General features: G+C 18.8%; 1 protein-coding gene across 12 annotated transcripts in view; it reads left to right on the top strand.

Moving 5' to 3' along the window:
• The window catches only part of LOC122512628 (potassium voltage-gated channel subfamily H member 6), a 240637-nt gene that overhangs the window by 197595 nt on the left and 30993 nt on the right, over positions 1-12049 (top strand). For 9 of the 12 annotated variants that reach the window (XM_043628562.1, XM_043628564.1, XM_043628566.1 and 6 more), the window contains 3 exons: positions 3717-3960; positions 7270-7451; positions 11641-11661. In XM_043628562.1, coding sequence (XP_043484497.1) covers positions 3717-3960; positions 7270-7451; positions 11641-11661 — 447 coding nt within the window. The remainder of the gene's footprint in view (positions 1-3716; positions 3961-7269; positions 7452-11640; positions 11662-12049) is intronic. The other 3 variants (XM_043628560.1, XM_043628567.1, XM_043628569.1) reach the window with 1 other exon arrangement.

The following is a 12049-nucleotide window of genomic DNA, read 5'->3' as shown; positions in this document are numbered from 1 at the left end:
GAGAGAATAAGAAATAAAGGGGGGAAAAAAGAAAAAAATTGAGAAGAAGAGAAAAAAGAGAATAAGAAAGAAAGAGAGAAAAAGAAGAGAAAAAAAGAAGAAATAAAAGGAGAATAAGACAGAAAGAGAAAAATGGAAAAAAAAGAAAAAATAGAGAAGAAGGGAATAAAAGAGAAAGAAGGAGAAGAAGAGAGAAAATGAAAGAAAGAGAGAAGAAGAAATTAAAGAGAAAAAAACAGAAGATAAGAGAAAAAATAGAGAATGAGAATAAAAGAGAAGAAAAAAATAGAGGAGAAAAAAAAGAAAAAAATAGAGAAGAAAAAATGGAGAAAGAGAGAGAGAAAGAATAGAAAAGAGCGAGAAACCTGGGGAGAAAAGGAAATTAAGGAGGCCAAGTTAATCGAGATTAGAAGCTTCCGCACCTCGATCGCCGACACGGAAAGAAAACTTTACACACAAATTCTCATACAATATATATAAGTGCATGTATGAGTTTGTTATTTTCATGAAGAGCTTTCTCTCTCTCTCTCTCAGGTTCGAAAAATAACTATATGTATATTGGGGCAAAGGGTGTGCCAAAGGTGCTATAATACACTCTTGCCTCTCTTTCTCTCTTCGCCAATCGAATACTATATGCACACCAACCACCCTTGTAACCTGCATTGCATCACAGTGTGAATCGAGCCACCGGCCAGAACTCATATATTCATCTCGAAAAACAAATTTCATAATCAAAAATTTATTTTCAAAAACGGAAAAAATACGAGCGTTTAAAAAAAAAATTTTTACCGTTTTTTTAGACTGGGAAAAAAATTAATAAAAATAAAAACAAGAAAATAGTACAAAAAAAAATAATAAAAAAAACAATAATAAAAAAAATAATAATAAAAAGTAATAATAATAATAAAAAATAATAAGAAAAACAATAATAAAAAAATAATAATAAAAAGTAATAATAATAATAAAAAATAATAAAAAAAACAATAATAAAAGAAAATAATAATAAAAAAAAATAATAATAATAATAAAAAAAATAATAATAATAAAAATAATAATAATAATAAAAAATAATAACAAAAATAATAATAAAAATAATAATAATAATAAAAATAATAATAATAAAAGAAAAAAAATAATAGTTAATAAAACAGTAATAATAAAATAATAATAATAATCATACAAGACAAAATAATTGTAAATAAAGAAACAATAGTAAAATATTTCTATTGAAAGAAGTGAGCGTTCGTCTCGTAGTCCGTGGGTCGTGGGTTCGAATCCCCGCGTGCGTTATATTTTATTTACTTTCGTAGCTTTGCGTTTATTTCAAGTTTTCTGTATTTTTGAATGTTTAAATATTAATATTAAGTTTAATAATATAAAAGAAGAAAAACAATAATAATAATAATAATAGTGCAAAAAAAAACAATAAGAGTCAAAAAAAATAATAGTATAGAAAATTATAATAATAAAATTACAAAATAAAATAATAAATAAATAATAGTAAAAAAATTACAATAAAAAGGAAAGCAAATAATAGTAATAAAAATGTAAAAGTAAATAAATTATAATAATAACAAGAAGAAAAAGAAAAATAATAATAGGAAAAATAAAAAAAGCAAATAAAATTCAGATAGTAGGAATAAAAATTGCAAATAAAATACAGAAAGTTAATAAAGTAAAAAACAAGTAAGAATAAAAATAGTAAAAATACAAATAGTAATAAAAATAAAACTATAAAATAAAAATAGTAAATAAATTAAAAACCGTAAAAATAAAAATAGTAAAAATAAAAATAGTAAAAAAATAAAAGCAGTAAAAATAAAAAAAGCAAATAAAATACAGAAAATAAAAATAAAACTATGTAAAATAAAAATAGTAAAAATAAAAATAAAAATAGTAAATAAAATAAAAATAAATCTAAAAATAAAAATAGCAAATAAAATACAGAAAATAAATAAAATAAAATAGTATTAAAAATAAAACTGTGTAAAATAAAAATAGTAAATAAAATAAAAACAGTAAGAATAAAAATAGTAAAAATAAAAAAGCAAATAAAATATACAAAAAGTAAATAAAATACAAATAGTAATAAAGCAAAACAAATAATAGTAATAAAAAAATAAAATAGTAATGAAGAAAAACAGATAATAGTAATAAAAAATAATAATAATAATAATAATAATTAAAAAATATAAGTAAATAAATAGAGAGAAAATTTGAAATAAATTAAAATGAATATAAATCCTCATAATGCTAAATAAATAGAAATTAATAGAAACTCCGTCTGCGTACGAAATGAAAAAAAAAGTTAATATGTCTTTGTCTTTGTACTAGAGAAATAAAAATTAATTAAAATCCCGCCTCTGTTCTAAATAAATAAAAATTTAATATAATATACGCTAAATAATGAAATAAAAATAAATATGAGAATAATTATAAAAATGAAGAAATTTTATGTGAAAAATAATTATTATTAATATTATTTTTCTTAAGGAGATTTATGTAATTAATTATTAGAAAGAGAAAATGAAACAATGCGAAAATTAATAAAAGTGTGAAGAAATAAATTTTGATGGTGAATTGTTAATTTTTTTTTTTTTTGCATTAGAATTTTTTTTTTTCGTTTTTGATGGCGGAGAGTTCCATTAGTGACACAAAACGTTTCTGTGCCAGACAGGTCAGCAAACTGAAAATGTGGGGAGAGAAAAAAATTCTTTTTTTTTTCTATTTCTTGAGCATGTGCCAAAAATTTAGATCCACGTGCTTTTCAATTTACACTTTTTTGGCGGGAAGGAATTTTTTTCTATAGAAAAAAATTGAAATAATTTTTCTTTTAACTTTTAGTTAATATTTTTTTTCGATAGAAAAAAATTGAAATAATTTTTTTTTTTTTTAGTTAATTTTTTTTATTACAAAAAAGTAACATTTGCATAAAATTGTTTTTTTAAATTACTTTCGAGAAGTAACAAGTCTTTATTTAATAAAAAAAAAATTGTAACATTTTTCTTTCAATTAAAAAATAGTATCAATTCAATTAAAAAAAAATAGTAACAATTTTCTTTCAGTTAGGAAAATAGTAATTCAATGAAAAAAAAATGGTAACAATTTTTTTTCAGTGAAAAAAATAGTAATTCAATAAAAAAAAAAATTGTAACAATTTTTTTTCATTGACAAAAATTGTAACAATTTTCTTTCAGTGAAAAAAAAATTTTAACATTTGTCTTTCAATGAAAAAAAAAAATAGTAACAATTTTCTTTCAGTGAAGGAAATAGTAATTCAATAAAAAAAAATTGTAACAATTTTCTGTGAGTGAAAAAAATAATAACAATTTTCTTCCAGTGAAAAAAATTGCAACAAATTTTTGTCAGTGAAAAATAATAACAATTTTCCTTCAGTGAAAAAAAATAATAAAACAATTTTCCTTCAGTGAAAAAAAAATAATAAAACAATTTTCCTTCAGTGAAAAAAAATAGTAACAATTTTTTCTTACACTGACAATGAAAATTGTTATAAATAAAAAAATGTTTCAATGAAAATTATAATAAATAAAAAAAATTTGAAAATAAAATTTGTAATAAGTAAAAAAAAATGTTACAATGAATAAAAAAAATATTACAATAAATAAAAAAAGGAAAAAATTTGTTCGCAATTTGTAATTGAAAATGTAAATAAATAATTTTGGTGGTAAACTAATGGTGTAATTTTTGTTTCGCAGGTTCTGTCTTTAGGTGCCGACGTTCTGCCGGACTACAAACTGCAGTCGCCACGAATACACAAATGGACTGTGTTGCACTACTCGCCGTTCAAAGCCGTGTGGGATTGGATCATTCTCCTGCTCGTCATGTACACTGCAATTTTTACACCCTACGTTGCTGCTTTTTTACTCGCTGAATCCGATTATAGTAAAATTAAATCCAAAAAATACGGGGAGGACCCAATTGTCATTATTGATCTCATAGGTCAGTTTCATATTTTATTTTTTTTCTTTTTTCTAATTTTACTATTTTTTCAATAATTTTTACAGTTTTTTTTTACTATTTTTTTACCATTTTTTTATTTTTTACAATTATTTTATTTTTTTATTATTTTTTATTCTTCTACAATTTTTTATTTTTGCTACTATTTTTTTTCAATAATTCTTTACTATTTTCTTACTATTTCCTTTTTTTCTATTTTCTCACTATTTTCTTTATTGTTTTTACTATTTTTCAATATTATTTACTATTTTTTTATTTTTTACTATTATTTTATATTTTTATTATAATTTATTTTTTTACAATTTTTTATTTTTGCCAATATTTTTTTTTCAAACTTTACTATTTTCTTACTATTTTCTTTAATGTTTTTACTACTTTTTTATTTTCTTTCAATTTTTTTTTATTTTATTAATGAACTATTATTAATTAATTATTTAATTATTAATTAATTATTTAATTATTAATTAATTAATTATTTAATTAATTATTTAATTATTAATTAATTAATTATTTAATTATTAATTAATTAATTATTTAATTATTAATTAATTAATTATTTAATTATTATTATTTAATTAATTTAATTATTATTATTATTTAATTATTTAATTTTTTTTTCTATATTTTCAATAATTTTTTACTATTTTCTCACTATTTTCTTTTTATTGTTTTTACTATTTTTCAATATTTTATACTATTTTTTTACAATCTTTTATTTTTGCCATTATTTTTTCAATAATTCTTTACTATTTTGTATTTTCTTTTAATTTTTTTATTATATTTACAATAAATTATTTTTTCTTTTTTTCTTATTTTTTTCAATAATTTTCTACTATTTTCTCACTATTTTCTTATTTTTTAAAAATATTTTTCAATATTTTTAATATTTTATTATTTTTAGTAAAAAAAAAAGTGTTTCACTATTTTTTAGTAAAAACGTATTTCAATAGTTTTTTTTACTCTATTTCTATATTTTTTAATTAAAAGTATTTGTTAGTTTAATTTTTTTCAAGAAAAAAAAACCTATCTTTCCAATAGTTTTTACTCTTAATTTATTTTTTTACTTTTTTTTTCTAATATCTTACTAATTTTTTAATTTATTTTACTGCATTTACTTTTTTTTTACTATTATTGTATTTTTTCTACTATTTATTGAAAAATAGATTTTTTTCTAAATTAAAAAAATTAAAGAAAATTTTTTTTTTTACTTTTTTCTTTATTATTTACAGCATTTTTACTATTTTTAAATTTTTTTACTACTTTCCTTATTTTTTCAATATATTTTATTTATTTATACAATTTTTTTTACTATTTTGTTTCACTACTTTAATACTTTTTTCGATTATTTTTTTACGATTTTTACTATTTCTGAAATTATTTTACTAAATTCACTATTTTTTATTATTTTTAAAATACTTTTACTACTTTTTTTTAATTTTTTCAAAATTTTTTACTATTGTTGCCATTTTGATTACTAAATATTAAATTATTTTACTATATTTACTATTTGTTTACTATTTTCTATTTTATTATTATTTTATTTTTTTGTACTATTTTTAAGGGCATTTGAACCTTGATGACGTCACACATGCTTTGCACAATCTGTAACGTCATCAAGGTTCAAATGCCCTTAAACACTTTTAATTTTTTTACGATCTTTTATTTTTGTTAATATTTTTTTTCAATAATTCTTTACTATTTTCTTTATTGTGTTTCAATTTTTTTATTTTATTTACAATTATTTTATTTTTTTCTTACTATTTTTTCAATAATTTTTTTTCAATTTTTTCAATAATTGTTTACTATTTTCTTTATTTTTTTTACTATTTTTCAATATTTTTTGCTATTTTTTTTACAATCTTTTATTTTTGCTATTATTTTTTCAATAATTCTTTACTATTTTCTTACTATTTTCTTTTTTTTCTATTTTCTCACTATTTTCTTTATTGTTTTAACTAGGTAAAAAAATAGTGAAAAAAATTGTAAAAATAGTAAAAAATATTGAAAAAACTATAGTAAAAGTAGTAGAAATAGTAAAGAATAATGATAAAAACATAAAATTAGTAACAAAAATCGAAGAAAATAGAAAAAATACTAATTGTAGTAAAATATTTTTAAAAATAGTAAAAATAGTAAAAATAGTACAAATAGTACAAAGAATGGAAAAAAATAGTAATTGTAGTAAAATAGTTTTAAAAATAGTAAAAATAGTCAAATAAATTAAAAAAAGTAGTAAAGTAGTAAACAAAAATATTAAATGAACGAAAATAATTTAATAAATAGTAAAAAAAATAGTAAAAATAGTAAAAATAGTAAAAATAGTAAAAGTAGTAAAAATAGCAAAAAATATTGGAAAAATAAAGACAATAGTAATAGTATTTTTATTTTCATTTTAATAAACAAATTTTTCTTTATTTCAATATTTTTACTATTTTTTTTTACTTGTTTTTACTAATTTCTCTCTATTTTTGTACAATTTTCTACTATTTTACTTATTTTTTGTTTACTATTTTTTACTAAAATTTTTGTTTACCAGTTTTTAGTAAATTTTTTGTTTACCAGTTTTTACTAAATTTTTCGTTTACTATTTTTTACTAATTTTTTTTTTTACTATTTATTTAATTTATTTTTATTTATTCAATTTTTTGCTAAATTTTTTGCTAAATTTTTTGTTTGCCAGTTTTTATTTAAATTTTTGGTTTACCAGTTTTAACTAAATTTTTTGTTTACTATTTTTCACTTAATTTTTTGTTTACCAGTTTTTACTAAATTTTTTGTTTACTATTTTTCACTTAATTTTTTGTTTACCAGTTTTTACTAAATTTTTCGTTTACCAGTATTTAACAAATTTCTTGTTTAGTATTATTTACTAATTTTTTTTTCACTATTTTTCTACTTAATTTTTTGTTTTCCATTTTTTTACTAAATTTTCTAATTACTACTTTTTACTAAATTTTTCATTTTCCGTTTTTTACTAAATTTTTTTGTTTACTATTTTTTACTAAATTTTTTGTTTTTCATTTTTTTGCTAAATTTTTTGTTCATCAGTTTTTGATAAATTTTTTATTTAATAGTTTTTACTAAATGTTTCATTTACCAGTTTTTACTAAATTTTTTTGTTTACTATTTTTTACTAAATTTTTTTTTGTTTTTCATTTTTTTTTTTTTGCAAATTTTTTTGTTTACCAGTTTTTACCAAGTTTTTTGTTTACTATTTTTTACAGAAAAAAAATTTTTTTTTTACTATTTTTAATTACTTTTTTAATTAAACTCTGTTTTCTTTTTTTGCAGTCGACGTGACATTCATCGTGGACATTCTCATAAATTTTCGTACGACATTCGTGAATAGTAACGATGAAGTTGTTTCCCATCCGGGAAAAATAGCCGTCCATTATTTGAAAGGTTGGTTTGTCATCGACCTTGTGGCCGCGATACCCTTCGATCTCTTGCTTTTCGGCTCCGACACAGACGAGGTAAATTTTTTTTCATTTTCCATTTTTAAAATTTTTTTTTAATTTTTTTTTTTTTTTTTTTTTTTTGATCTCCTCATTTTCTATATATATAATAATATATAAAAAAACATACATAATATACATAAACGAGGGATTTTCTCGCAAAAGCCACGTCGAGGAAAATGTTCATTTTATTATAATTTTATTCACGAAAAAAGAAAAAGGAAAACGTTCTATGGAAATTAATGAAATTAACATTTTATTAAATTATTTTTTTCGTATTTGTCAATTTTTTCTTATTAGTTCTTTTCTTTATTATTATTCTTACGTTCTATGTTATTTTTGTTTTATTTTTTTTCTATTTTTATTTTTTGTTTTTATTTGTTTTTACTTTTTTTATATTTTGTTTCTATTTTTATTTTTTTTATATATTTTGTTTCTATCTTTATTTTTTGTTTCTATTTTAATTTTTGTTTCTATTTTTATTTTTTGTTTCTATTTTAATTTCTTTTTTCTATTTTTTGTTTCTATTTTTATTTTTTTATTTTATTTCTAATTCTTGTTTCTATTTTAATTTTTGTTTCTGTTTTTATTTTTTTGATTGTATTTTTTGTTTCTATTTCTAATTCTTGTTTCTATTTTTATTTTTTTATTTATTTCTTTCTTTATTTTCATTTAAAAAATATAATAAAACGAATGAATAAATAAAAAAAAATAAAAGGAACGAGAAAATAATAAAATAATAAAGGAATTAAAATATGTAAAAAATAATAATGAAATAAAAAATTCTAAATAAACACAAAAATTAAAATTCCGAAAAGGAAACAAAAAGAATCAAAAAGAAAAAGGAAATAAAAATTCAAAAAGAAAAAAGAAATAGAAAAATCGAAAAGAAAAGGGAATTAAAAATTCAAAAAGAAAAAGGAAATTGAAAAATAGAAAAAAATTTGAAATCAAAAATGAAAAAGAAAAAGGAAATTGAAAAGAAAATTGAAATAAAAAATCGAGAGAGAAAAGAAATAAAAATTAAAAAAAAAATAAATAAAAAAATAAAAGACAGTAATATAATACCTAAAAATACTAATAAAATAAAAGACAATAATAAAAAATCGAAAGAGAACAAAAATAAAAAAAAATCGAAAGAGAACAAAAATAAAAAAAATCGTTAAAGAGAAAAGAAGTGAAAAAAATAAAAGAGAAATAAAAATAAAGGAATAATAAAAAGGGAAATTAAAAAAAAGGGGGGGGGCGAGAAATAATTGTCGAGTGACTTGGCTTTTGCCCGAAATAATCCCGGGTGTTATTTTTAGAATGTCAGTGTTAGTTCGTAAGCCCGATAAATAGGTTGACATGCCAAAAACCTAAGATCTGTGTCCATACACGGAGAAAAAAATCAGGGCTTTTCAGCATGGAGTGGTCTGTACCTTTAGCGCATGGGCGCTTCCTTACGGCGAAAGAACGAATTTGTACGATTGCAGCAAGAGCTCGCCCTATTTTAGTAAGGAGCCTTGCTGCAATCGTACGAGTTCGTTCTTTCGCCGCAAGGAAGCGCCCATGCGCTAAAGGTACAGACCACTCCATGCTACAAAGCCCTGATTTTTTTCTCCGTGTAGATGTCTTTTTTACCGGATTGGCGCTTAGTTTCGTTCATACAAAAAAAAAAATATTTTTTTAATTCATATATTCTTTTTTTTTCTTTATTTTTTTTTCTCTTACAATTTTATTATGTCATTCCTCGGTGTTGAATGATTTCCTCATTGGAATATTTTTATAATGATTTATTGGACTTAGATGTTAATTTTATTTATTTATTTATTTATTTATTTTTTTTTTTTTGTCTCTTTTCCTATATTTATGTCTTGGTACAACTAATTCAATAGTTTCTCATTTTTTTCGTTTTTGTTTCTCATTTGTGTACTTTTACTACTTATTCCAATATTTTCTCAATTTTCGTTCTATTTCGATCTACAGAAATTCCTCTCATTCTTCTAAATATCAATAAAATTTAAATACAATGTTAAAATTAAAATTCAATTTATTTTGTTGAAAAACATAAATAATTGAATAAGAACAAAAATATTTCGGTTTTCAAGTAAATTAAATTTTTAAATAATTTTATTGAGAAATAAATTGAATAAAAAAATAAAGAAGAACAAAAATTTCGGTTTTTAAGTAAAATTTTGGAAAATTAAATTAAAATTCAATTTATTTAATTGAAAAATAAATAATTGAATAAAAAAAGTGAAAAAGAAGAAAAATTTCGGTTTTTAAGTAAAATTTTGGAAAATTAAATTTAAATTCAATTTATTTTGTTGAAAAATAAATAATTGAATAAAAAAAGTGAAAAAGAAGAAAAATTTCGTTTTTTAAGTAAAATTTGGAAAATAAGAACAAAAAAAATGTAAAAAGAATAAAATGTGAAAATTTCTCTTTCTTTCAATGAATCAAATTTTTGAAAAAAGCGAAATTTTTGAAATATAAAAAAGATTCCGTTTTTTTTGTTAATAAATAAAATTTGGAAAAATGAAAAAAATGTAAAAACAATTAAATTTCATTTTATTTTGAATAAATAAATTTTTTTATATTTATTAAAACGAAAAAACCAAAAATTGAAGAAAAATGAAAAGAATAAAAATACAAATTTGGAAAAAAACAAGAAAATAGCAAATTTTTCTTATTATTTATCGAGAATTTTCTGGAAAAAATCGAAAAGAATATTTTTTTTCTCGAACCAAAAATTAATTAATTTAATTAATTGATTTTAGAAAACTGGAAATTAAAATTCTTAATAGTTTTTTTTTTTTTGAAATTTTTCTGGAAAAAATCGAAAATAATGTTTTTTTAAACTTGAAATTAATATAATTAATTGATTAATTAAATAAAAAAAATTATAAATTAATTTGTTTTTTTTTGAAATTTTTCTGGAAAAAATAGAAAATAATATTTTTTTTCGAACTAGAAATTAATTTAATTAATTAGAAAACTAGGAATTAAAATTCTTGATGTTTTTTTTTTTTGAAATTTTTCCTGGAAAAAATCGAAAATAATATTTTTTTTCGAACTAGAAATTTAATTTCATTAATTAATTAGAAAACTAGAAATTAATATTTTTGACAGTTGTACTAATTCATAAATTGCGGCGACTAAATTAAAAATGTGAAATTATTAACTGACGGTGCGAAAAACTTCTTTAAAAAAATTAATAACTCTTTTCTCGAGTTTCTTTGGTGTTCAAACTTTTTTCTAATTTTTCGAGACCCCCCTTTTTCGAATTAAATATATTTAAACAAACTTTTGGTTTTTTTCGTCATAATATTTATTTTTGAAAAAAACAATTTCGATTTTTTTTTTATTAAAAAAGTATTTCAATAGTTTTTTTTTGTGTATTTCAATATTTTTTTGTAATTGTTTTAATATTTTTTTTTTTTACTCTATTTTTGTATTTTTCTAAATTATTTTTTTATTTATTTTTATCAAAACTATTTCAATATTTTCTACTTAGAAAAAAATAATTATTTGATTTCAAAAGTATTTCAATATTTTCTACCAAAAAAAAAAAAAAAAATAACAATTTTTTTTCGAAACTATTTAAATATTTTCAACTAAAAAAAAAAAATTAGAACAATTTTTTTCGTTCAAAGTATTTCGATATTTTCTACTGTAAAAAAATAATAACAATTTTTTTTCAAAACTAGATATTTGAATATTTTCTACTAAAAAAAAATTCTAGTCTTTTTTTCAAAACTATTTGAATATTTTCTAGTAAAAAAAATTTTGTACATTTTTAACAAAACTATTTGAATATTTTCTAGTAAAAAAAAATTTTGTAAATTTTTTTCAAAACTATTTTAATATTTTCCATAAAAAAAAAATTAGTATAATCTTTATTTTTGAGTAAAAAAAATTTCTCTTTATTTTTTTTTTATCTGCCGAATATTTTTTCTGCAAATAAAAATTATTTTTTGTTTCCCATTTTTTTTTTTGGGAAAAATTTTTCCGTTAGTAAAATAGAAGAAAATTCTCGACTAAATTAAATATAAATCTGAATAAATAAATAAAATAAAAACTTATAGAAAATAAGTTAACAAAAAGAAAAAGAAAAACAAAAAATACAAAGTCTACGATTATCATACAGAAACAAAAAAACAAAAAAAAAACAATAAAAAAAAAATCCTAGACGAAATTTAACATCAGTTTAACGTTTTCTTAGCTCGGCTTGGACAAGGATGAGGTTAGTCACAGCCTGACGTTTGTGTTTTTCAACGCAGATCTTGAATAATCAGTTTTTTATTTATATATTACAAATTACTATTTATATAAAAATTCACCAAAAGCCACGATTTTTTTTTTTTTTTTTTTTTTTTTTTTTTTTTGGTTTTCCAACTATACACACAAAAAAAACCACACGTTTTTTATATATTTAATACTTACATCTTTTATTCTTTATACTGTAATTACAATTATAAATGTACATTATTTAAACAGCTTCTTAAAAAACACACCACAAATTTTATATTTTGAACAAAAAAATTTTTTGCACACTTTCATTTTTTGAGTTAATTAAAATAAATAATTTTTTTTTTATTAAAAAGAAAAAAACAATTTTAATTTTCTTTGAA

Source organism: Leptopilina heterotoma, unplaced genomic scaffold, assembly GCF_015476425.1.
Source record: "Leptopilina heterotoma isolate Lh14 unplaced genomic scaffold, ASM1547642v1 Lhet_123, whole genome shotgun sequence".
NCBI classification, from domain to species: Eukaryota; Metazoa; Arthropoda; class Insecta; order Hymenoptera; family Figitidae; genus Leptopilina; species Leptopilina heterotoma.
This window is presented reverse-complemented; position numbering and strand designations above follow the sequence as displayed.